The sequence below is a fragment of the Herpailurus yagouaroundi genome, unplaced genomic scaffold (assembly GCF_014898765.1).
Source record: "Herpailurus yagouaroundi ecotype Mexico unplaced genomic scaffold, PumYag 250, whole genome shotgun sequence".
NCBI lineage: Eukaryota > Metazoa > Chordata > Mammalia > Carnivora > Felidae > Herpailurus > Herpailurus yagouaroundi.
In genome coordinates this window covers 9,244,290-9,270,598 of record NW_024412467.1, presented here as the reverse complement: position 1 = coordinate 9,270,598, position 26,309 = coordinate 9,244,290, and the positions used below count along the sequence as shown (strand labels likewise).

General features: G+C 40.8%; 1 protein-coding gene across 2 annotated transcripts in view; it reads left to right on the top strand.

Annotated features, from left to right (window-relative positions):
• CAP2 (cyclase associated actin cytoskeleton regulatory protein 2) overlaps positions 1-26,309 on the top strand; it is a 130,811-nt gene that overhangs the window by 4,091 nt on the left and 100,411 nt on the right. For both annotated transcript variants that reach the window (XM_040460571.1, XM_040460570.1), the window contains exon 3: positions 4,063-4,163. In XM_040460571.1, coding sequence (XP_040316505.1) covers positions 4,063-4,163 — 101 coding nt within the window. The remainder of the gene's footprint in view (positions 1-4,062; positions 4,164-26,309) is intronic.

Below are 26,309 nucleotides of genomic sequence, written 5' to 3'. Positions count from 1 at the left end.
TCCTTCCTTCCTTCCTTCCTTCCTTCCTTCCTTCCTTCCTTCCTTCCTTCCTTCCTTTATTTGTTTTGTTTACTTTTTTTGAGATGCAGCGGGGAGGGGGAGACAGAATCCCAAGCAGCTTCCTCACTTTCAGCGCACAACCTGAGGCGGGGCTCAAACCCACGAACTGTGAGATCATGACCTGAGCCCAAATCAAGCATTAGGCTCTTAACCAACTGGGCCACCCAGGCGCCCCCATACTCCTTCCTTTGTATGTGATCATGATATTCACCAGATGCAAGCCATCCCTGAAGAAGGGAAAGGAAATAAAGTTTCAACCCACAATCTGCAAAAATTACCAGTATCTGTGCCTATTAAGAGCATAATCTATGTGCCAAATGTCGTTATTCGTTTGCTCTAGTGTTTATACTGTTGTTCCACATTCCGCAGTGGCTATACATATATTATCTGAGTAATTTTATCAAAGAGAAATTAATGTTCTCGATTACAGTGTCAATTGGAAGGAATTATCATTCTGTAGATTTGAATTTTAAAGAGAACAAGTCATTAAATTTAAGAATTGCAGTTTTGAAGGAAGTGAGTCTGACGGGAAGCCAAACGGTTCCAAGTAACATGATCACGTCGCATTGTGTCACCTGTGCCTGTTCCTAACCAAATATGCCTTTAAAGTCATATGCTAATGCCACTTAAAAAAAAAGATTTTAAATATATGATCAAACATAAAAAGTTAACAACATAACATAAAAGTTAGCTAGAAGAATACCATATATGGCAAACTCTCTAAGTATCGACAGTAATTTTTCCAGTTCCTTCTTGTCTGAGGTCGTAGATTTAGGAAATAAAAATACAGGACACCCAGTTAAATTTGAATTTCAGATGAACTACTTTTTTGGGGGGGTATAAGTATGTTCCACACACTGCCTGGGATATACTGCATGGTACACACTTAACTCTAAAAATTTATTCATTATTTATTTAAAATTCCAATGTAACTCGGGGATCTGTATCTCATCTGGCAACTCTATTCTTGTCTCAAGTACACTTCCTCCTTATCTGACCCATTTTGAATCCTATCAGGCTTTGGGGACCGAGAAAAGCCTAGGGGAATGGGGGCTTCCAAAAAAAAAAAGCTTTCACTAGGCAAGATCCACATTGGTGTTTCTAGAATTTCAGGAGTATTTGGGGCTGTGCCTTGTATCGGATGCCTTAGGACAAAAATTACTGCATGAACACACATGCACAGACTGGTTTTTCCCCCCTGAACATAATGAAAACTAAAATGTTTTGAATGAATTGAAAGGGGATGTTCTTTAAAGGGAGGCTGCCAGGGGCCTGTAAATTTCTTCCACATCAACTGAAACACATCTATGATTTCATTCTGAGCCTCTCTTTGTTAACTGTATAATTGGTGTAGGAGATTCAGTAAACCTCATTTGTAAGGAAATATTTTCGTGTTCGCTTCAATAACTTGGGTTTCCTATGTCTTTGACATCAGGAGATCAAAAGACATTTCTGTACGATTGCTGCCCACAAATAGAAAGCCTGTAGATGCATAAAATATAAGTAAAATCCAACTCTCAGAACACTGTGTAGCGTTGTTGAATAAAGGGGGGAAAAACTCAATAATTTGAACCTCACTTGACTTAAAGAGGTACTAGACTGCACTTTGTATTTTCTTTGTTACAACAGTAATTTTCAGGGAAACTTAATAGACTAAACAAAATTGGAGGGTGTATAATTAAATTACTTAAGTATTTAAACAGATATTTTCTAATACAGAAAATTGTTCCAAACCAGTTATTAGAATGAGGTCTTTTAAAACAACTTACCCAGCGGTTTATTATCCTACTAGGAATGCAGTAGGGTCATTGGTAAGCAGGATAATTAGTAAAATATCTGAATGATAACCATCCTTAAAACATTTTACAACCCTAAACAGCATCGCTTTCATTTCTTCTTAATTTAGTAAGCTTTGATGGTTTTCTAAATTCTATTTTTAACAAATCCTTAAGGACACCCTCTCACCTGAAATATAAAACATCGTTATTATGGTGATGTTATAACTGAAGTTAAAAAATTTTTTTTGATTTAGAAAGAAACTTTTAGGAGCGTCTGGACAGCTCAGTTGGTTAAGGATCCGACTTCAGCTCAGGTCATGATCTCACAGTTTGTGAGTTCAAGCCCCACATCAGGCTCTGTGCTGACAGCTTGGAGCCTGGAGCCTGCTTTGGACTCTCTGCCCCTCCTCTTCTCACTCTCTCTCTCTCTCTCTCTCTACCTGTCTCTCTCTCAAATAAATAAACACTAAAAAATTTAAAAAGAAATAAAAAGAAATTTTTAGATGGAACCCTGTCCACTACATCTGTAATATGCAGAAGTCAGCGAACTGCCTTCTTATGATACAGGTGCTATGTTGTGTTTTATGGTGGTTTTTTTCCCCCTGACGATCAGGTAAGTTTGGTTCAACAGTTGAAGAAGTATTTTTGCACGCACACCAAGTAATGAGTACTTTGTTATATATGAGGAAATCTAAGATGGATTATATGCAGAATCCTCCAGAATCTTTGGTCTCCATGCTTTGCTATTCAGGGCCACAACTGCTTTGATTAAGGGATGCTCACAAGATGCAGGCTGGGAAGAAAGACAGGTCATTAAGGGCTGCCCAGAGGAGGTGTGAACAGAGCTAAGTGATGAAAGGAAACAGGAAAATAATTCCCTTTTATAACCGTTCCTTCCGCTATGTGGAGTCCTTTGTCTCATGTCTCAAACTCTCCAACTTTAAATACATCGCAGACACCTCTCAGGTGTCTCCCCCAGCAACAAACGGGTTTATCTGCTTCCAAATGGACCCCTAAGGAATCTGTGGGCTTGCCCCCCTTTTATATTCCAGAAGTTGGTATGTACTGTATTTTGAACTTTAAGGTTCAGCTTCAATAGCCTGCTTAGAAGTTAGACCGTAGGTGCACAGCACTGTAAGTAAGCAGCTGTTTTCATCACCTTCTGGGCCTGTGGAAATGGGCATCTGGGAAAGGAAGGAAGCTTTATCCTACAGCTTTATGAGCATGGCTACTAATGTACAGTTTGAGAAAGGGAATCCTAGGTTTTGGTTTGGATTTTAATTGCCTGTAGGGTTGAGTTTTTCAATACTAGGGACATGAAATCTGGGACCAAGACACAATTTTTCTGTTAAAACGCAGGGAAAGAGATACAGAGCACTCCAGGTTGGGCCGTTGTCGCTTGGGTTTTTATGGTAATTTGTCAGATCAAAACTTAACATGAGTTAGCTCAGCAGACTTTTTCATGCCTCCCAACTCTGCCTCCCTTCCCCAGGAAGTGAGGACAGGATGGAACAGAATGTGTGACATTGGCATTGTTTTCCTACTTACCAGAGTTTGTTATTGCCTTTTAATTGTCCTGGGTAATCTTGGTAACTGTGTGCAGGGTCTCACAGCACCTGGGCAGATCAGTGTAGTAGAAAGTACACTTGGCTTATGTCAGTTCTTGGATCTGCCTCTTATTTCACTATAGTTTTGGTCAAGTCATGTGCTCCGATTACATCTCCATTTCCTCAACCAGTAAAACTATGATGGTGCTACTTAGCCTCGTGAGTTTGGGGAAGAAACAAATTCGTATGTAGGTGAAAGTGCTTACTCAAATAGGAAAGCATTGTGTTTTCTTGAGCCATTGAAAAATGTTTGAGGAATACTGACCGAATGAGAATGGCATGGGTGATATTAAGCTTCCATAGGGCCTCTGGCAAAGCTGTATCAGTTTTTCATTAGACTCCTAGGGACTGGGGCACCTGGGTGGCTCAGTCATTTGAGCTTCCTACCTCAGCACAGATCATGACCTCAACAGTTCATGGGTTCAAGTCCCGCATCGGGTTCTGTGCTGACAGCTCAGAGCCCGCAGCCTGCTTCAGATTCTGTCTCCCTCTCTGTCTGCCTCTCCCCTGCTTGCACTCCATCTCTCTCTCTCTCTCTCTCAAAAATAAATAAAAACATTAAAAAAAAAAAGAAAAAAAAACCTCTCAGAGACTGACAAAATGTGATTCTTCCAAAGGTGTGGCACCCTCCGTGGAAGCCTTTGATAAGCTGATGAACAGCATGGTGGCGGAGTTTTTACAGAAGAGCAGGATCCTGGCTGGCGATGTGGAGACTCACGTGAGTACTTTTCTCTCTTTGTCTCTGTGGAGATGTCTACTATTTAAAAAACAAACAGACAAACAAACAAACACCCCAGAAATGACAAGGGTGGGGGAGGATATGGGGAGACTGGGGTCCTTGTTCACTGCTGCTGGCAATGCAGAGTGACGTAGCCAGTGTCGAATCCCGAAAGCAGGATCCCGAAGAGCTATTTGTGTACCCACGTTCCCAGCAGCGTGATGCACCAATAGCCAGAAGGTGGAAGCCACCGTGTGTGTGTGGACAGATGAAAGGGCAAACACAATGTGGTCTGTGCGTCCAAGGGAATATTATTCAGCCTTAAAAAGGAAGGGAATTCTGACATGCACTACAACATGGTCGCACCTTGAGGATATTTCGTTAGGGGAAATAAGTCAGTTACAAAATGACAAGGACTGTATGATTCCATTATACATGAGGTGTCTATGAATCCGTTGAGCCGAGGGAGGTACCTAGAGTAGCCAACCAGACTCACAGATACAGAAAGTAGAATGCCGGCTGCTCGGGGCTGGCGGGAGAGAGAAGTGGGAACTTGTTTAATGGGTATGGTGTTTTAGTCTTGCAATGAAGGCTAAACTCCAGAGAAAGTTCTGGAGATCTGTTGCAGGACGATGTGAATATACTTAACAGTACTGAGATGTACACTTAAAGATGGTGAAGAGGGTACCATGTGTATTTTACCACAGTGGAAAAGTGCAGCCTGAGGAGGAAACAAAATCATAGAATTTGATAATCCTTGGATTGATAAAGACCTTTAATGATATCTGGGCCAGACTTCCAGTTTTAGACACTTTGGATACATTTAAAAATGTTTAGGGTCACCTGGGTGGCTCAGTTCGTTGAGCGTCTGACTCTTGGTTTCGGCTCAGGTCATGATCCCAGGGTCGTGGGATCGAGACCCGTGTTGGGCTCTGCGCGGCGTGTGGAGTCTGCTTGAGATTCTCTCTTTTCGTCTGCCTTTCCTGCTCTCTCTCTCTCTCTCAAAAATAGAAAAATTTAAAAAAATGTTTAGCATCCTCCTTGACACTAGTCATTATTTGCATGCATTTAGTGAAAATCTAATGTCATAGCCAAACCAATTAAAAAACCTAGGAGAAATTTATCTCCAGGTTCTTCTTTTTTCATTTGCCTTTGTTTCTCACAGAGGATTAAATTCCAAATCCATCTGCTCATGGATTTCTCAGCAATGGCAAAACCATTTTCAGTGTAGATTCACAGAAAACCTGATTCTTGAATAAAGCTGAGGTTTGCAGTTAAAAAAAAAAAGAAGCAACCATAAAAAGGGATTCTCTCTTACTTGTCCCCCAATTAGACATTATATGCAGCACCCAACCCCAGTCTTCCAGGTGATCTGGTGGCTCAGGTGATACCAGAGACTCCAGGATTGTAATTAAATAGGTGCCTGTCTCCTCCCGTTTACAATGCGTGTGTTCGTCACATCTAAGAAAAAGGAAGATTCGTCTCATGACCTCCATTTTTGTTAAAATCCCTATTGAAACGCCTCTTGGCAGAAGAGGGGAAACTCTGCTGTACATGGGTTCTAGAAAAGTCCGTGTAATGAGACGTGTTCACTTCCAGTGGATCCCGGAGCTCAGTGGTTACTCGGGTCTGTTCTTGAGCTTAATGTGCTTGTTCTCGAGAAACCTTGTATGCAGTAAGACAGGGGCTGGACTGCTTCTGTTTGAGGCACGACAGCACCTGAAAACTAACACGCAAAGTGGAATATTCCGGCCACTACACTAAGAGATTCTGAAGAAACTGACAAACATTTACTGTCTTAAACTCTATTACAAGATTACTGGATCATTATGGTTCCTATCAGTTAACACTGACATTGTACTTGTGAGGTGCAGAGTACATTGTAACTGTCATTAGCAATATCTCACAAAATTAAATATAGAAGTGTTGTACTAGAGCATTGAATTTGCCCTTAAAGAAAACACGCCGTGTTTGCATACCAAGTAAGTCTCTTCAAATTCCATAGTAAACAGTTCCTTTCAATTCTTTTCAGAACAAAGCAAGTTCTAAATAAAGTGTAGCCCGGTTTACATCACGTTCTTTCTCCTCTCCACTCGTCAGCATGAAAACAATATGACTCAACTGGAGGACAGTTCTCAATAATGGGTGCAGAATGCTTAAAGAAAGGCATGTTTTTCACTAACAAGTTTTTTGAAAAACGAAAGGAGAGAAAGAAGGAAGAAAAGAGGGGAGGAGGAGAAGAGAGAAAGAGGCAGAGAAAACCTTGTCATCTCAAAGTTTAGACTCTGCTTCTACAACACAAAGGAAGTACAGACAGCTATTGTCCATCTGCCCGTGACTTTAATACACTGAGAAGGCGGTTTATTTTCTCTCTTATAGAACCATGTGTCATTGACATTAAGCTTGCAGCTGCTGCCTCTCACATAAGCCACAAGTGGGGGTTGAACATTGTTCCAAGAACACACCTGTTGCCTAGAAGAAGAAAAAAAACCCCTCACATACCTGATTGTACAGTATGGAAATCTGAGAATGACACAAATGTGCATCATGTTAAATCCTATCCGTGTATTTAAAAGCTGTTTCACAGATACTAATAATGAATAAGGGCAGCCAAGCTATGATTTAACGTCTGCTTCGATGTGTTGGCTGCTGGCTGGGCTTTAATTTACTGATCACTCAATAGTCCATTGACAGACCAGACCACAAAAAAGAGGAACTAATAGCTACAATTAGGAAGCCCTGTTGAACCAAAGAACATAACAGGTTTAGAAAAGATTAGATCTTGTAAAGCCTTCTTGTGTGCAACATAAACCCAAGGGCTTATTTAAACTAGTCTTCAACCCAGGAACACTGGCGAAGCTTGCACCCCTTTTAAGAAAGAATCCACAGTGCATAATTTTATAATACCTATTTAGGTTAAATATAGTCTTCGATGTCAAAGGAAAGGATCCCCCAGAAACTGGGTGTATGTAATACCGAGCTCTTGGCCAGGCATCATTTATCCTTAACTGGACTTACGTGATTGTTTTTCACAAAGCTGGCCTGCTGTTATTCACAGTCAATGGACCCAATCTCAGGCTATTTCTAAATGATTTGACAATCGCAAAACGACTATGAATCACATAGCTCCTCTCAACGCAAACCCTTTTTGGAGATTTATAGAATTTACATTTTAAAAATGTCTCTGGAAGTCTGGAACCATTTATTTTCTGTTCTTGATTAAAATGGATAAGAAAGAAACACTCTTTTATTCATTGTTTCGTAAAAATGAGAGAACCATACTTTGAATCCAAGGGGAATACAATTCAGTTAAGAAGTACAGCACACTTAAGCATAGTGTGATTAAGTCACAGTGTGCACCGTGTTATGACCTTGACTTCCCTGCCTTTGTAAAGGACGAACATTTTTAGACAGTTATGATGGGGGCACTCCTGATGGGTCACAATCACTCTAGATGTTTCTAGTCTTTGTTATTTATTTAAATCATCTCTAAAATGTTTTGTTTGTCTTCATGCCATGTTCAGAGAGCGGCTGACTAGGACTAGCAGGTTGTATTTGCATTTTAGAGCTGGCTCGACTTTTTACAGTGTAACCTTGAGCTGGTCCCTTACCCTCCCCAGTGATGAGGCTGGACAACCTCCCTCCCAAGGACCTTCCCTTTCTCACAGCCCGATGGAGCGACTCCCCCTTGTGTCAGCATTAAAACATGAGGGAGGGGCTGATGGGTTTCCACACAGGGCTTGCGATAGGGTGTTGTCACCCTTATAAACGTATCTTGAGTCATGCCAGGGAAAGTACCTCAATCATCTGGACATCCCATACAAGCAGAAGGAAACACAACAGAAAAAGGACACAGCCAACACTAAAGACAAAATATCATCCTGCGTTACTGTGATAGAGAAGAAAATCAGACTCCTTCATTTCAAGAGACCTTGAGGCCCCCGTGAGTCTGTCCTTTTTGGTCTTAAAGGTTGTCCCTTATTCCTTTACATGGACCTTTTCTCTGGAATAATTAATAACTCTGTCTCTGGAATGAATCACACAAATACGTGTGCATATTAAGTCTACTCATTGCATCCATATCTTCCTTTGACTTTAGAAAATATTCATGGGTAAACCATACTCATTTAAAAAGTGACCATTTGGGGCGCCTGGGTGGCGCAGTCGGTTAAGCGTCCGACTTCAGCCAGGTCACGATCTCGCGAGATCTCGCGTGATCCCCCGCGTCAGGCTCTGGGCTGATGGCTCAGAGCCTGGAGCCTGTTTCCGGTTCTGTGTCTCCCTCTCCCTCTGCCCCTCCTCTTCTGTCTTTCTCTGTCCCAAAAATAAAAAAACGTTTAAAAAAAAAAAAAAAAAAAAAAAAAAGGAAAAAAAAAAAAAAGTGACCATTTGCATTTTTGATGCTTTATAATGGGGGTCTATATAGGAACTCTCCTGCCCTTGCCATAAAAAAATCCTCCAAAGCACCAATTTGGGGTTGACTCAACCAAGCAGCCCATTCTACACAGATCCCTCTCATCCTCTCCCGCTCGTCGTCCGCCAAGTTATTTCTCTCATTGACTTCTAGTTTCCTGCTCATTGCTTTATTTTAAACATTTATTTTTACTGTAACAAGATATAGAGTACTTTAGCAACGTCAAGCCCAAAGGATCTGTATGTCTTTCAGATTCTCCACGTGGCAGAGAACCAGAAAATGATTTGTATAAAGAATTCTATGCCGGGGCACCTTGGGTGGCTCAGTCGGTTAAGCGTCCGACTCTGGATTTCCACTCAGGTCATGGTCTCACGGTTCGTGAGTTCAAGCCCAGGCTCTGCTCTGGCAGTACGGAGGCTGCTTGGGATTCTCTCTCTGCCCCTCCCCAGCTTGCTCTCTCTCTCTCTCGAAGTAAATAAATAAATTAAAAAAAAAAAAAAAAGGATTCTGCCCCTAGATTTCATACAGACTTCGAGTTGGGATTTTTCTTTCTTACTGTCTTAGCCAGTTATGATGGTCGGAATTTTTAGAGAAGGAGATACCTTCATATCATCCGTTCTAATATATATCCCCTTTTCCTTTTCTTTTTCCCTCTGTCTCTTTTTTCCTTCCTTCCTTCTTTCCTTCCTTCCTTCCCTCCTCCCTCCCTCCCTCCTCTCCTCCTTCCTTTCCTTCCTTCCTCCCTCTCTCCCTACATCCCTTCCTTCCTTCTTTCTTTCTCTTCTGAGAGAGGAAAACACACACTAGAGAGGTTAGGTGACATTGGTGATAGGTTGCATGATGAACCATGGCTTGGTTCAGAGCCAGAGTCTGGTCTCTACAGTTCCCAGTCACCATTGGGTGGGGAGATGCCTGCCTTTGACCCTGTGGGCAGCTGTGTCCCCCGTCACCTTTGTGGGGAACTGGGTCCCTAGTGAGAAGCAAGTGGCACTTACCTGCCTCCTTCCTCCCACCCTCTGCAGTCCATAGTGGTTCCCGACCCCCCCCCCCACCCTGTTTCCACAGTATGAGGAGAGTTCATCAGGACCGCTGACTCAGACGAGGAGAAAGGAGAGTGTGAAACATCACCTCTGCTCGTGTGTGAAGTATGTCCTCAGAGCAGTGCTGAGTGAGGCGACAGGGAAGTTGGTGGCCTTCAGGACAGATGCACCATCTGCCTCATGGGTCTTGGTTTCTGCCCCATCACACCCGCCTTGTCCCAGCCTGGTTATCACTCACTGTGCTGTTGGTGCCAAAGTTGCAGAATTCCAGGTCACAGATATCAGTTTCTGTCATCATTTCTTCCCAAGAATGTGAGAATTTTTATTCTCGGCATTGGACACGTACTTTGCTACCCAGCATCTGCTCTGACGCACGGCCCACTCCTGCTACGTCACTAGCCTTAGTGGGACATCCCTGAGACTGCTTTTTAACTTAAGGGCGTTTGTGTTTAGGACATATGATCCCCAACTCTTCCCTTGAACATTCTAGTCTGATACCACATTTAGAGCTTTGGAGACCAGGTGGGCTTAGAATCCAAACATGTCTTGAAGGGCCACCAGGCATCACTAACCACCAGGATCTCCCCGTCTACCAAACATAAAATGGCACCAAAACATTTTGCTGAAGTAATGAATCAGGTGCCGTGATCTTGCAGGTTAAGGCTTTTATCTGCCTTTTTTTCTCCCCCCTTCCTGGATAGTAAATTTGCTTTTACCAAACTCATGCCTGAGTGCTTTTTTTTTTTTTCCTTGAAGGAAAACTATGGAGTGCTAGTGTTGGTTATCTGTGTCTGTTCTGTGTTCACTAGCACAAGCAACAAGGAAAAGCACGGATGCATTCCGACCGTGCCCAGGCCTGCTGTGCTTGGGGTAAGCAGTGTCCCCCACCAGCTGGCACCTGTTGGCCTGTACCTAGGAACAGAGTAGATTACTGAGTCTCACATGAATGGCCTTGCTCTGTGCAAACTCATAGCAAGAATCTACAGTTCAGGCCACGTCAGGAGTTCCCAAGGGTAACCAGCAACTTCTCTCCATACATCTTTCTCCTGGGCCGTAACTCTTTCTGAGGGTTGCTTACCACCCATGTCAGAATTCAGTCATGCTACCCAAGACCGGAAAGTACACGTCCTTGTCCTCACCCTTTTCTTTCCCCCATCTTCTAAAACGACACCGATAATTGGAACATTTGTTGTTGTTTTCTATCTAGACTTCAGGATAACTTAATTGTCTGCCTGGAGGCTGCTTCAGCCTCTGAAAATTAATACTTTGTCTAAAAGAAATGACCTGATTTCATTTAGATTATCTTGTTATTTCTATCCATGCACCATCCCCACAAAACACACGCACGCGCACACGCGCGTGCATATCCACTATTCACCTAAGAATTCTTTGTCATGCTGTATTAGCTACATGTAAGACAGAGGTCTCCGTCAGATATATGGGATGTCAGGTTCAAGAGTCACTCTGTAAGAAATATGTTTGCAGATTTGTCTGTATGCCTAAGGCAATTATAAAATACGCTTTTTTGCTTTTAGTGTTAGTATTTAGATTGTTACTCATTCAATGTATCTATTAGTATACTTAGTATTTAGGTTGTGGTTTACCAATGTAAGTTTTAAAATATGAGAGTTTGTACATTTTATAACACATTACAAGCCAAGTCTTTTTAAAATATCAAATATAAGGGGCACCTGGATGGCTCAGTCGGTTGAGCATTCGACTTCGGCTCAGGTCATGATCTTGTGGTCTGTGAGTTCGGCCCGCGTCGGGCTCTGTGCTGATGGCTCAGAGCCTGGAGCCTGCTTCCGATTCTGTGTCTTCCTCTCTCTCTCTGCCCCTCCCCCACTCACGCTCTGTCTCTCTCTGTCTCAGAAATAAACATTAAAATTTTTTTTTTTTAAAAAGGAGAAATTCTAAAACTGAGCTTTGGGGACCACACATCTTAAACAAAAATGAAACAAAAAACAAAAATTCCAGGGTGGGTCAGTGGGTAAGCGTCAGACTGGCTCAGGTCATGATCTCACAGTTGACAAGCTCGAGCCCCTTGCTGGGCTCTGTGCTGACAGCCCAGAGCCTGGAGCCTGCTTTGGATTCTGTGTCTCCCTCTCTCTCTGCCCCTCCCCTGCTCATGCTCGGTCTCTCTCTCTCTGTAAAAAATAAATAAACATTAAAAAATAATAATAAAAAAATAAAAAAATATCAAATATAAGATGTGTTAGGGATGTAAAAGAAAACAAGGTATTTAATGAATTAATAATTTATCATTCATTAAAGAAGATGTGTATATGATAAATAATCCATTATACACACGCACACACACACTCAGCCGTAAAAATGAATTGCCATTTGCAACAATATGGATGAACCTAAAGGGTACAATGGTAAGTGAAACAAGTTAGACAGAAAGACAAATACCATATAATTTCACTTACACGTGAAATCTAAAAGCCAAACAAACCCGACAGAATAGGAGCAGAGTTATAAATGCAGAGAACAAAACTGGTGGTTGCCAGAGGGGAGGGGAATGGGGGGGATGGGCCAAATGGGAAGAGGAGTAAGAGGCACAAGCTTCCAATTATAAAGTAAATAACCTGGGATTGTAATGTACGGCATAGGGAATATAGTCAGTAACATTGTCACAGCTTTATATGGTGACACATGGTAACCAATGTATTTCAGTGACCATTCCATCCTGTATATTGATATTAAATCACTATGTTCTACACCTGAAACTAATACAGTATTATATCTCCATTATTCTTTAAAAAAAAATAATGATATCACTCATATGTGTTTGCAATAGAAATCCTCTCCTTTTCAGAAAACACTTTTTTAAAAAAAATTATTTATTTATTTATTTAGAGAGTGAGTGGGTGAGGGGCAGACAGAGGGAGACACAGAATCCAAAGCAGGCTCCAGGCTCTGAGCTGTCAGCACAGAGTCTGACATGGGGCTCGAACTCACAGACTGTGAGATCATGACCTGAGCCAAAGTCGGACACTTAACCGACTGAGCCACCCAGGCACCCCTAAAAGATTTCATTTTTAAGTAATCTCTACACCAACGTGGAGCTCGAACTCACAACCCTGAGATCAAGAGTCGGATGCTCCATTGACTGACCCAGCCAAGCACCCTGGGAAAACACTTTTCTAAGGCACTTGGAACATTGATACTTGACTTTCAATTAATCAGTGTTGTTAAAACTGACTAATATAGGGGCGCCTGGGTGGCGCAGTCGGTTAAGCGTCCGACTTCAGCCAGGTCACGATCTCGCGGTCTGTGAGTTCGAGCCCCGCGTCAGGCTCTGGGCTGATGGCTCGGAGCCTGGAGCCTGTTTCCGATTCTGTGTCTCCCTCTCTCTCTGCCCCTCCCCCGTTCATGCTCTGTCTCTCTCTGTCCCAAAAATAAATAAACATTGAAAAAAAAATTAAAAAAAAAACTAATATATGGATAAGGTAGTATGGTTTTTTGAGAATTTGGGGCTCGCCTGTTGAGTGCTGGGGTCTATTACAAGGTTCCAGAAGTATGCTATTTCCTCTGACCCTGGGAGCATCTAGCACTGTGCCCATAGTGAGTGGTTAATCAGTGCTTCGTGAACGAATGAATGAAAATGAATGTTTGAATGAATGAATCAAATCATTAACGAATTAGTGAATCAATGGATAGATGAATGTGCCATAGCCAAAGTTTAAATTAAACAGTATCCTAGACTACCAGTTAAAAAAATACCAAAGCCAAGTATTAAGTCATGAATTAGCAAGTAAAATATGTAAAAACATAGACTCTGTAGATTTTTGTTTCTCTCTCTCTCATTCTCTCTCTCTCTCTCTCTCTCTCTCACACACACACACACACACACACACACACACACACACACACACTCTGAATTTCTCATAGACCTGACAGTTTATCTAGTACCTCCCTCATTCCCTTCATTCTCATTTAAAAAAGCTAAATGAGAATTTTTTAAAATTTATCTGAGGATAGTTGACACACAACATTACATTAGTTTCAGGTATACAATGTAGTGATTCATCATCTCTACTCATTATGCTGTGCTCATCACAAGTGTAACTACCATCTGTCCCGATACAGTATAATATCATTGACTATATTCCCTGTGTTGTGCTTTTTATTCCTGTGACTTACTCATTCCATGACTGGAATCCTGGATCTCCCACTCCCTTCACCCATTCTGCCTGATCCGGGCCGCCCCCCCCCCCCCCCCCCCCAGCTACCATCAGTGTGCTCTCTGTATTTATAGTTCTGGTTCTGCTTTGTTTGTTTGTTTCTTGGTTTTGTTTTTTTTGATTCTACATGTGTGAAATCATATGGTATTTGTCTTTCTCAACATGATATATTTCACTTGACATAATATCTTCTGGGTCCATCCGTGTCACAAATGGCAAGATCTCATCCTTTTTTATGGCTGTGTATATCTGTGTGTGTGTGTCCTCTTTATCCATTCACCTATTGATGGACACAGGTTGCTTCCATATCTTGGTTGTTGTAAATGCTGCAGTAAATATAGGGGTGCATGTATTTTTTGAGTTAGTGTTTTTGTTTTCTTTGAGTAAATACCCAGTAGCAGAATTATTGGATCACATAGTATTTTTATTTTTAATTTTTTGAGGAACCTCTATACTGTTCTCCACAGTGACTGCACCAATTTACGTTCCCACCAACAGTACACAGGGTCCCTTTTCCCCACATCCTCGCCAACACTTGTTATTTCTTGTCTTTTTGATTTTAGCCATTCTGACAGATGTAAGATCTAAATGAGAGTTTATAAGGATGTGAAAATCCACCAATATATTGACTGATAGTCACTGCCACTAGAAATCCCATGATCTCTATCTGAGACAAGGTATTTTTGTGAGCTTTACTGTAAGTATTTTAAACTGAAGCCCACATTTAAAAAAGGAATTGAATTTTGTTTTCTGTTTGCATTGTGGTTTGACGTGTTACTTTCTCCTTTGATCGTTAACGTTCAAAATGATAGAGATCAGGTGAGAAATAATGTTGGAGTCTGAAGGGGCCAGTTGGGAAATTCAGTTCTTGTTTGGAACTTCACTGTGTATTTCCAATAATCAACTTTCTTGGGTTCCAAGAATCTTCAGCTGTATTGTTGTAATTTTAAACATCTGGATGAAAACTAAAAAATTGAGTAGATTGGCTCAATATGTCGAAATACTAACCATCCCAATGTTTTAATGGGGACCCTCACCCCAAAGTTCATTTATATTTTTTTAAAAAATTTTTAATGTTTATTTATTTTTGAGGGAGAAAATGAGCCCAACGGGGGAGGGGCAGAGAGAGAAAGAGAAAGAGGGAGACACAGAATCTGAAGCAGGCTCCAGGCTCCAAGCTGTCAGCACAGAGCCCGGCGCAGGGCTTGAACCCACAAACCGCGAGATTGTGACCTGAGCTCAAGTCGGACGCTTCACCGACTGAGCCATCCAGGCGCCCCCAAAGTTCACTTATAAATTAGTTCTTAGAAATTTGGAAGACATTTTCCCATAGACCTCATGTAAGCAAGGAGGGGTTCAGTTCCAATGAAAAGGTATGGAAGAACCTCGCTGCGTGTATGGTATGCAGCCTGCTGAGATCTACAGTCTCTTTGCTAACAGTTTGCCACAAGATAAGCACAAATTGTACGACTTTGAAAACTTTGCTAGCAACCCAACAGAGTAATTTTATGTCTGCTAAATCTGGTAATTTAAAAAAAAACTAGGACTTGTGCTTTGTAGGTCTGGCTTTTTAATTTCATTTTCCTAGCAAGGCTCTTTTATTTATTTTACGAAAGTATCAGTCTGTGACAGATGAGAAATTAAAAAGAAAAACCTTTAACCAAATGTTTTGTGAGCAGCACTTATGTAATGCAACATGCGAGAAAAAACTCTTCCACTCTGCTTTTAGTTAAGTGAAGCAGGAAAACAGTAACGTTAACTGCAAAGTAGTTATTTATGGTGAATGCTGATTGATGCCTGGACTGTGAGTTTCATTAGAGAAAGACAAGGAGATAGGGATTTCTATGCAAGTTTGTGTACTTTCAGCTGGTATTTGGCCTGATTCCTTTCTACTCTTGCCACCAAAGATGGGATTTTTCTTTTTCTTTATATGAGTGTAGAGTTACAGCCCTTTGATACTGAGCAACTATTATAAGGGTAGCTTTGAGATTCACAAGTGGCACAAAAAAGGCAGGAAGAGAAATTTTTTCTGAGGATAACTGAGCAAAAATTGAGGGAAGAGAGAGTGAAGAGGTGATATATACACTTAAGAAAGATTCGCTTTGTCAAAAGTAAAGTCTGGAAGGATGTTCATTGAATTGCTGACAATGGTCATTTTGGGGGTGGGGCTGTGGACTTAATGGAAACATTTACTTCCTAAACAGTCATGTCTTTTGAACCTTTTATATCATGTATGTGCTATGGTTATCATCAAAAGAGGAGGAAAAGGAATGTCTGATTTTGGAAGAAAAACTCTTGGAATCAAGGTATTGCCTAAAAAGGAGTTCGCTGAGCAGGAAAAAACAAGTGAAGAGAAAATACAGGCACTAGGTGGCGCCACTTGGCCTACTCACTTGGCTGCTGGGCACCCTTGTGGTCAAGAGTCCAGGGTGCCTGGGAATCCCCTGGGAGTGGGGGAACCAGTGTCAGTCAAAGACTTTTTCATGGGTCAAGTGTTCATAGTAAGAGCTCAGTCTAGATGGATTGATATTGACCAGATATGGTTGATGAATGAACACAATCTGGTTCTTAGCTAACTTTTGTGGTTACTGGAGATCGATCTTATTTCCCTGCCTCATTTTCATTTTCCATATCAGTGAGAGAGGCAATTGGAAAGAAGGGGAAAGAGAACGAGCATTTGTTGAGAGACTGCAATGTGCCAGGCACTCTACACAGCTACTGACAAACCTTCCTTGGTCGGTAGGAGAACCTTTAAGACAGAAGACATTCAAGATGAAGAAGCCAAGCTCAGAAAGACTTGCTTGTAGCCATACATCTAGTAAGGGTTAGAGTTGGATTCTATCTCAAGCCTATCTGAAGGTCTAAAGCTCATGGTCTCTTCACCACACTGCTTTCCAGTAACTTAGGTCTTTCATTATTAAGCAGTAGTTCCTGAGCTTCTGTTGTACCAAAGACCCTTCTATGGAGGCACCCACTGGCCTCGTCTTCAAAACATGCCACCTAGTTGGAGACACAAGGCATGTACACATGCGTGGAAGTTACATAAGAATAGGGCTTAAATAACACAAGTGAGAAGACAGTGCTTAGTGTCACAGTGGCATTCTAGAATAAGGAGAACCTTGTTGTCTCTAGTTTTTGAGACTGGTCTCAGCAACCAAGTACCCTTTCCTTGTGTAGACCCAAGGCTCATTAACCACGAAGCAGTTCTGGCTTACTAAGTCAAAAGATTTGATTTAAACATGTTGATAAAATGCGTTAGATTCCTTAAGTGTTAAAAAAAAAATTAGAGAATTTGGAGAGGGGCCGATCTGCCAAGTATTTTTTAACCACACAGGGATTGAATTTGAAAATGAAGTTAATTTAGGAGAATAGTTTTGTTCAGAATACAGACTTGTAACAATATTCGTACCTGTCAGGAAAGCAAATGGATTTAAACATAGAATGGTGTTTTTTTCCCCTATTCCCATGCCTTGAGAAATACTCAGTGTTTTTCTTTCAGATCTTTGGCCTTTTTAAATATAAACTGCAACAGTGAGTTATTTAGAAGAGTTTTGTTGTTGTTGTTGTTGTTGGGCTTTTTAAAACCACAGCGATTGTTTTTATATTAGATTTTGCTTTTTTCCCCATTTTTAAAAAATTTATTTTTTAATTCACATCCAAGTTAGTTAGCATACAATGATTTCAGGAGTAGATTTCTTAAGCCACTTACCCATTTAGCCCATCCCCCTACCCACAGCAACCCTCTGTTTGTTCTCTATATTTAAGAGTCTCTTATGTTTCATCCCCCTCCCTGTTTTTATATTATTTTTGCTTCCCTTCCCTTATGTTCATCTGTTTTGTATCTTAAATTCCTCACATGAGTGAAGTCATATGATATTTGTCTTTCTCTGATGGACTAATTTCGCTTAGCATAATACCCTCTAGTTCCATCCATGTAGTTGCAAATGGCAAGATTTCATTCTTTTTGATTCCTGAGTAATACTCCATTGTAAATATATACCGCATCTTTATCCATTCACCTGTTGGTGGACATTTGGGCTCTTTCCATACTTTGGCTATTGTCGATAGCGCTGCTTTAAAAGTCTTCTGCACATTTTATTTTTGTAAACTGCTTGTTTAATTTAGACTGTATCTTCTGATTCTCTTACCATGTCAGTAGGTTGGAGTCTACATTATCATTTTTAGTGACTGCATAGTACTTCATTGTGTGGTTATACCGTAATTGATTTAAACACTCAAAATTGTATCTCAGTGAAATATAATGTATATATAAGAATGCAGGGCCCAGACTAGGGTGATACAAGTAAGGTCCTCGGGTGTGACCCTGAGAGGGAGCAAGCCTGGGCTTCTCCCCAGTGTCGACCTGGTCCTGTCCCTGCAAGACTATTTACAGTCATTTTAAAAAGTAGTAACATTTGGGGCACCTGGGTGACTTAGTCAGTTAAGCATCTGACTCTTGATTTCAACTCAGGTCATGATGTCACCATTCATGAGTTCGAGCCCCACATTGGGCTCTGCACTGACAGCGCAGTGCCTGCTTGGGATTCTCTGTCTCCCTCCCTCTTCCCCCCCTCCTCTCAAAAATAAAGAAACATTAAGAAAAATCAGTGTTTACAATATACTATCTTAAAAAAAAAAAAAGTAGTAACATTTGACTTGTTTTCAATTTTTTCCCCAATTAGAAACAAAACTTCAGTGGATATCCTTGCACAAACATCATTTTATTATTGTACAATTATTTTCTCAAAGAAAATGCCTACAATTGGAAGTGCTAGGTCAATAGCAAACGCTGCCTAATACTTACTGCCCCCCCCGCCCTTTCCCTCCCCACCCCCAGCCCCCGACACACACACAGTACTGATTCATATGCTCATAATGTCTTCAAGTTCTTTAGGCAATTTGGTGATAATTATGAACTAGGAAAATAAGAATTTTAGGGAAACAACGCATGATTTGAATGCTCGTTAATATTCGTAATGTTGACTCTAAAAATGCTTTGCCCTCTGCTGGGTGCGCAGGGAAATAAAAACAAAGCTATTCTTCCCCATATAAACAATCTTTTTTTTTTTTTTCAACGTTTATTTATTTTTGGGACAGGGAGAGACAGAGCATGAACGGGGGAGGGTCAGAGAGAGAGGGAGACGGAGAATCGGAAACAGGCTCCAGGCTCTGAGCCATCAGCCCAGAGCCTGACGCGGGGCTTGAACTCACGGACCGCAAGATCGTGACCTGGCTGAAGTCAGACGCTTAACCGACTGCGCCACCCAGGCACCCCTAAACAATCTTTTTTTGAGAAAGAAAACCATCTATCAGTGCTGTCTTTTACTAACTTGACATACCAAGAAATAGGTTTAAATTTCCTCTTTGGTTTGGGGTGGGGTTGGTTGAGCGTTGAGTCACTTTGACTGAGACCACTAATACAGCTGAGCCATATAATAGAATATTCCAGGCATGGATATAGAAGGGACACATCGGAGCTCTTCTCTAGTGTCAGAAACATGCACCGTGGTTGATGTAAATACTTATGTGAGTTGGAAGTTGCCAAGGCAACAATCCTATTAATGAAGAATAAACCTCTTTCATTATCAGCGCCTGAATGATTACTTTTTTTATAAACTGCGCCTGGAAGTCTAACATTGACGTTCTTAATCTACCTGCTCATCTTTGCTTTCCAGACTGCAAAACTATTGAGCTGTATTCAATAAGCATGCCTCCTTTCTCTGCCAATGAAAGTGGAGTTATCGGGAGAAAAAAATTAGTCAACTGTAAGGGCAGTAAAAATACTAATTTATAACAATTACCTAATATAAAATTATTGCCCTTTTGATATATACTTTGACGAAGGCAGAGCCTGAAATTGACTGAACTCGTTTGGTATTTGAGTGGGCCAGAGTCTTTAAATTAACTTGTCTTTATGATTTAACGGAGCATTGCCAACATATTTTTAAATAAGTGGAGTGTGACATTACTGCTTCCTGCCCCTAGTCAGACTGTAAATTTAGACTCCATTTTATGGCGTGCACACTGGATATTTGAAAAAGGGCAGCTGTGGCTGAGTCATAAGCTTTAGGGAACTCTGTTGTCTCAAAGGACCAGGGAGCCACGTTAAGGGAAATGATGGTTAGAAATGAGTGGTTTCGAAGTAATGCTTCTTGGGTTCTACAGAGAAGCAAATCTTTTCTTCACAAAGGAATGCATTCCCTTTTAATGAGAGTGCTTCTTGTGTGTTGTCAAGCTAACCAGATGTTGTCAGGCTTACCCTTTCAATCGTGGGTTGGTGATATCAGCAATCCGTTCCTTTCAGGATTGAATGTTTCTTGTCTGTTCTGTATAATTAGCACCTTATCACTTATTATTCATATCTGTTAACCATTCTCTGTATTCATGACTTGTTTCCCCCATTGAAACCTGGTGGCACATAGGCACTTAGTAGGTACTCAGAAAATACAGTTCAGGGGCGCGGTGCCTGGGTGGCTCAGTCAGTTAAGGGGCCGACTCTTGATTTCAGCCCAGGTCATGATCTCACAGTTCATGAGTTCAAACCCCACATGGGGCTCTGTGCTCACACCAAGGAGCCTGCTTTGAGTCCTCTTTCTTCCTCTCTCTGCCCCTCCCCAACTTGTGCTCTCTCTCTCTCTCTCGCTTCCTCAAAAATAAATAAACATTAAAAACATTTTCTAAGAAAATTTCGATTGTGAAATTCAATAATAAATTTCTGTCTTACTCAGTTATTTATATCTTTTGCATATTTTTCCCAATAATACAATTTAAAAGTTTGATGAAGAAAAATTTCAGAACAAATACATGAGGAAGAGAACAAAAGCTACTCATATAGTTTCAGTACTCAGTGATAACTGCCTTTGATATCATGGCATATTTATTTCATAAGGACATCGTTCCAAGTCCTGTTTTCTCCTCGGTGAGTTAGAATCGACCCTGTAATTTGTGCCAGCCATTTGTATAAGGACAAGTAACACATGCCAGGCACTGACATGGCACAGGTAGTCCAAGTGAGGCATTAGGATGTTGACTGAAATAACAGGGCCATTTGTAGTCTAAGCAAAGCTTGGCCCTTGTCCCGTGTCACTGTGGCAATTTGAAGTTCAACAACAAATTGTCCATCTGATTTCTCCTTTCTTCATTTTTAGCTTTCGACTATATTACTGAACACACAGATCTGCCCTCAGAACAGGTTTTAACACACACGGATGTACGTGTCTCCTTATTAACGGCAACTCAGCTGGCTTGCCTGATGCCTTTTCCTAATGGCACATTGGGAAGGGATAGAGCCGTTGCCCAGCTTATGCAGAATAGCCAAAGGTCTGTGGGAACTAAAGTGCTAGGGAGGAAACATCCCATCCTTGTGTGTTTTATTTTTGGCCGTGACGACATAAAGGAGTGGTCTGACTGTCGCTTTAGTTCCCCACCTCAGTAATCTCCATAAGCACCCCCAGATAAATATGATAAAAATAACAATAATAAACACAAAGAAGAAACCCTCATGTAATGAGGATAAAAGCTTCTCTAGAAAACTTTGCTATTTTTAACAAACAGAACAATCCAAGTGGAAATAGTTTTTATCATAGTCTCTTAGTGAGCCCCGCCCCCATCATCATTGTTCTACCACTGTTTCCACGGGATAACTGTCCCCAAGGCCCTCCTACCTAGGTGTTCACAACACCTCTGTGTTCATAACCTCCCTCCCCACGCCTTATCCACATTCCCATGTAAATACGTCAAAAAGCAGGGGATGAGGAGATGTTCTGTCACCAAGAGGATGAAGACGGGATACGAGGTCAAAGATGTCTCAAAATTTAAACAGGATAAATTTTTCTTGCTTAAAAAAAAGTGGAGAAAGGACTTCTGTCTTCTTGGGCCACATTTAAGGAGCTTGGAAGTCACCACACCATGCCAACAACAAGTAATAAGCTGAACAGTTTGAAAGACCAGCAGCTCTGTTTGGATCTGTAAGAGAAGGGAGGACCCAGGGCAGACTGCTGTCCCCGGGACCAGAGAAACAGGTGACAACAGGAGTTCCTGCATCTGGGAGCAGAGACTCAGGAGTGACGTTGCCATGGGAACCAGCGCCCCGGTGGGAAAACAACGTGAACTGTAATTGATGGATTGTTGGAAGCTCAGCGCAGATGACTCTGAGAGTTCAGAAGTCCAGGAGGACCCAGTTGTTGGGGTCCCCCACAACACTGTGACATTGCCTATGGCAGTTCAGTCAGGTCCCCACAGTAAATATGGAAGAAAAATGCCCTCAGGCTTCTGGCAAGGGGAGGGGGGAAAGGAAGCATTTTAAAATCAGCCAGAGCACTCTGTTCTTAACAAAACCTGTCCTGGGGTGCCGGGGTGGTGCAGTCGGTTAAGCTTCCAACTTTGGCTCGGGTCATGATATCATGGTTCGTGGGTTCGAGTCCTGCGTCGGCCTCTGTGCTGACAGCCCCGGAGCCTGAAGCCTGCTTCAGATTCTGTGTCTCCCTCTCTGTCTGCCCCTCCCCTGCTTGTGCTCTGTCTCTCTCTCTCTCTCTCCCCCTCTCAAAAATAAAGATTTTAAAAAAGAGAAAAGACCTGTCCTCAGTGGAAGCTAGTTAATCAGAGCCTAACCTGGTAGGGTATTGTCACAGCCCAACTGACCAGGAAAGAGAAATCCCCAACTCCAGCTGGCACTAGTCTTCCACATGGGAAGGGGACACACCCAAGTCCAGATCACTGTAGCCATCCTGTCCCACCTAAAGAGGAAGGAAAAAAATGTGAGAAACACTTGTGAAGTTCACATCCCAGAGGCACAGACTCACTTAAGACTGAGACCTAATCATAGGATTAAAGTACACTTCCTTGTCTTGCCACCACCCCATTACTGAAGTCCTATTTATAGCAGTTTCTGAGGTGCCTGGGTGGCTCAGTTGGTTAAGCGTCCGAATTTGGCTCAGGCATGATCTCATGGTTTGTGAGTTCGAGCACCCCATTGGGCTCTGTGCTGACAGCTCAGAGCCTAGAGCCTCCCTCTCTCTCTGTTCCTCCCCCACTTGCGCGTGCGTGCACGCGCTCTTTCTCTCAAAAATAAACATTAAAAAAAATTAGATAGCTATTAATGGCAGTTTCTCTCACCCAAGTCTGGCAATCAAAAAAATTACCAAATGTAAAAAATTATCAAAAAAATTACAAGGCATACCAAAAGGCAAAAACTCAATTTGAAGAGACAAAGCAAGCCTGAGAACCAGACATAACAGGGATGTTAGAATTACCTAATTGGGAATTTAAAATAACTCTGATTAATTTGTGAAGGGCAATAATGGAGGAAGTAGACAGCAGGCAAGTACAGATGGGCAATGAACAGAGAGACAGAAATCCTAAGAAAGAACCAAAAAGAAATTCTAATGATAAAAAACACTGTAACAGAAGTAAAGAATGGCTTTGATGGGCTTATTAGTAGACTGTACACAACTGAAGAAAGAATCTCAGAGCTAAAGGATGTACCAGTAGAATCTTCAAAAAAACAAAAAGAACAAAGACCAAACAAAACAGAAGAAAATATCCAAGGACTTTGGGACAACTACTAAAGGTGTAACATACGTCTAATGTTAATACCCAAAGGAGAATAAAGAGAGAAAGGAATAAAAGAAATGTTTGAAACAATGATAACTGAGAATTTCCCCAAATTAACATCAGAAACCCAACCACAGATCCGGGAAGCTTAAGGAATACCAAGCAGGATAAATACAATAAATAAATAAATAAATAAATAAACAAACAAATAAACAAACAAAAAACCCAAAAAAATCCCTACACCCCAGCATATCCTTTTCAAATTATAGAAAATTAAAAAAAAAAAAAAAAGAAAGGAAGAAACCAGAATAAAATACTTTTTCTGTAGAGGAACAAAGACAAAAGTTAAATCTGACCTCTCAGAAACCATGCAAGGAAGAAGAGAATGGAAGGAAATACTTAAAAGTGTTAGAGAGAAAAAAACCTACCAACCTAGAATTTTGTACCCAGAGAAATTATCCTTCAAAAGTGAAGAAGAGGGATGCCTGGGTGGCTCAGCTGGTTAAGTGTCCAACTTCAGCTCAGGTCATGATATTGCAGTTCATGAGTTTGAGCCCTTCATCGGGCTCTGTGCTGACAGCTCAGAGCCTGGAGCCTGCTTTGGAATCTGTGACTCCCTTTCTCTCTGCTCCTCTTCTCCCCTACTCATGCTCTGTCTCTCTCTGTCTGTCAAAAGACAAATAAACGTTAAAAAAATTTTTTTTAAGTGAAGGAGAAATACTTTCTCAGACAAAAATTGAGGGGAACTTGTTGCTGGTAGACCTACCTTGCAAGAAATGTTAAAACAAATTCTTCAGAGAAAAAGAATATAATTAGCTCAGAAACTTGTATCTATATAAAGAAGAATATCAAGCAAGAAATAAGTGAAGGTAAAATAAAAACTTTTATTTTTCATTTATTTTCATTGTGTGTGTGTGTGTGTGTGTGTGTGTGTGTGAAGTGAATGACAGCAGTGATACACAGGACAAGATGAAGAGATTAAGATTATTTTGTTATTGGGTCACCTGGGTGGTTCAGTCAGTTAAGCATCTGACTCTTGGTTTTGGCTCAGATCATTTCCTGTGTCTTCATGGGTTCAAGCCCTATATCAGGCTCTGTGCTGGCAGTGTGGAGCCTGCTTGGGATTCTCTCTCTCTCTCTTTCCCTCTCTCTCTCTCTTTCTCTCTCTCTCTCTCTCTCTGCCCTTCCTCCACTCATGCTTTATTTTTATTTTTTGATAAAACTCACGTTTTATTTATAAATAAATAAAACTTTTAAAAAATATATTATTTTGTTATTGTAAGGTATTCATGCTACTATGAAGTGGTATAATGTTATTTGAAAGTGGACTTGGATTAAATGTATGTGGCGAATTCTTGGGTCACCACTTAAAAAGGAAAAAACAGTGTATGATATGCTAAGGAAGGAGAGAAAGTAGAATCATCTAAAATGCTCAGTTAAAACCACAAAAAGCAGAAAAAGAGTGGAAGACAAAAATAGGAACAAATAAGGCAACAAATAGAATATAGTAATGAATATGGTAGATATAATCCAAGTATAGCAGTAATCACTTTAATGTCAGTGGTCAACATGCACCAATGAGAAGATAGAGATTGTCAGAGTGGGTCAAAAAACACAACCGACTACATGTTCTCTATAAGAAACCCATTTTAAATATGAACGCACGTATAGATTGAAAGTAAATGGATGTGGAAAATATACCGTGCCAACACTAATTAGAAGAAGGCAGGAGTAGCTGGATTAATGTCAGACAGAGCAGACTTCCAAGTAAGGAAAGTTACCAGGGAAAAGAAGAGCATTGCATTATGACAAAAGGGTCAATTACCCACAAGACCTAACAGTTCTTAACAGTGAATAGCAGTGTGCTCTGAACAACAGAGCATTGTACTCATAGAAGAGCAAATCCACCATCCACGAGAGCGTTACCCCACTATGACAGTTGGAGACTTCAACACCCCTGCCTCAAAAATGGACGGGTCTATCAGGCAGAAAATCAGTAAGGACGTAGCTGAACTCAACTCCATCAATCATAGGTAGACACCTATGAACTATCGAACAACAACAGAATACACATTTTTCTCAAGCTCACATGTCACATTCACCAAGACCACATTCTGAAACACAAAACACACCTTACCAAATTAAAAAAAAAAATCAGTTCATACATTGTCTGCTCTTAGACCACAGTGGAATTAAACTAGAAATTAATTACAGAAAGATAACTGGAAAATCCTCAAATGTGTGGATGTTAAACAACACGTTTCTAAATGACACGAGTCAAAGATGTTAAAAATTGTTTTGAACTCGGATGTTAACTAGATTTATTGTGGTGATCATTTCACAATATACACATATACCGAATCATTATGTTGTAACCTGAAACTAATACCGTGTTATGTGTTGATTGTACCTCAATTAAAAAATATTTTGAACTTAATAAAAATGAAAACAAGATCAAAATTTGGGGAATGCAGTGAAAGCAGTGCTAGGAGGGAAATTTATAATATTGAATGGGAATGTTAGAGGAGAAGAAAGATCTGAAATACATAATCTAAGCTTCCACCTTAGGAAACTAGAAAAAGAAGAAAAGAAATAATAAGAATTAGAACAAAAATCAATGAAATTGAAAACAGGAAATCAGTAGAGAATATCACCAAAACTAAAAGCTGGTTTTTTGAAATGTTCAATAAAATTGATACGCCTCTAGCCAGGCTAAATAAGTAAAAAAAAAAAAAAAAAAAAAAAGAGAGAGGACACAAATTACTAATGTCAGAAATAAAAGAGGGCATATCACTACAAATCCCATGGAAACTAAAAGTATAATAAAGGAATACTGTGAACAACTCCATGCCCACAGATTTGATAACCAAGATGAAATGGACCAATTCGTTGAAAGATTCATCTGTCACATCTACCAAAACTCACACAAGGAGAAACAGATCATCTGAAA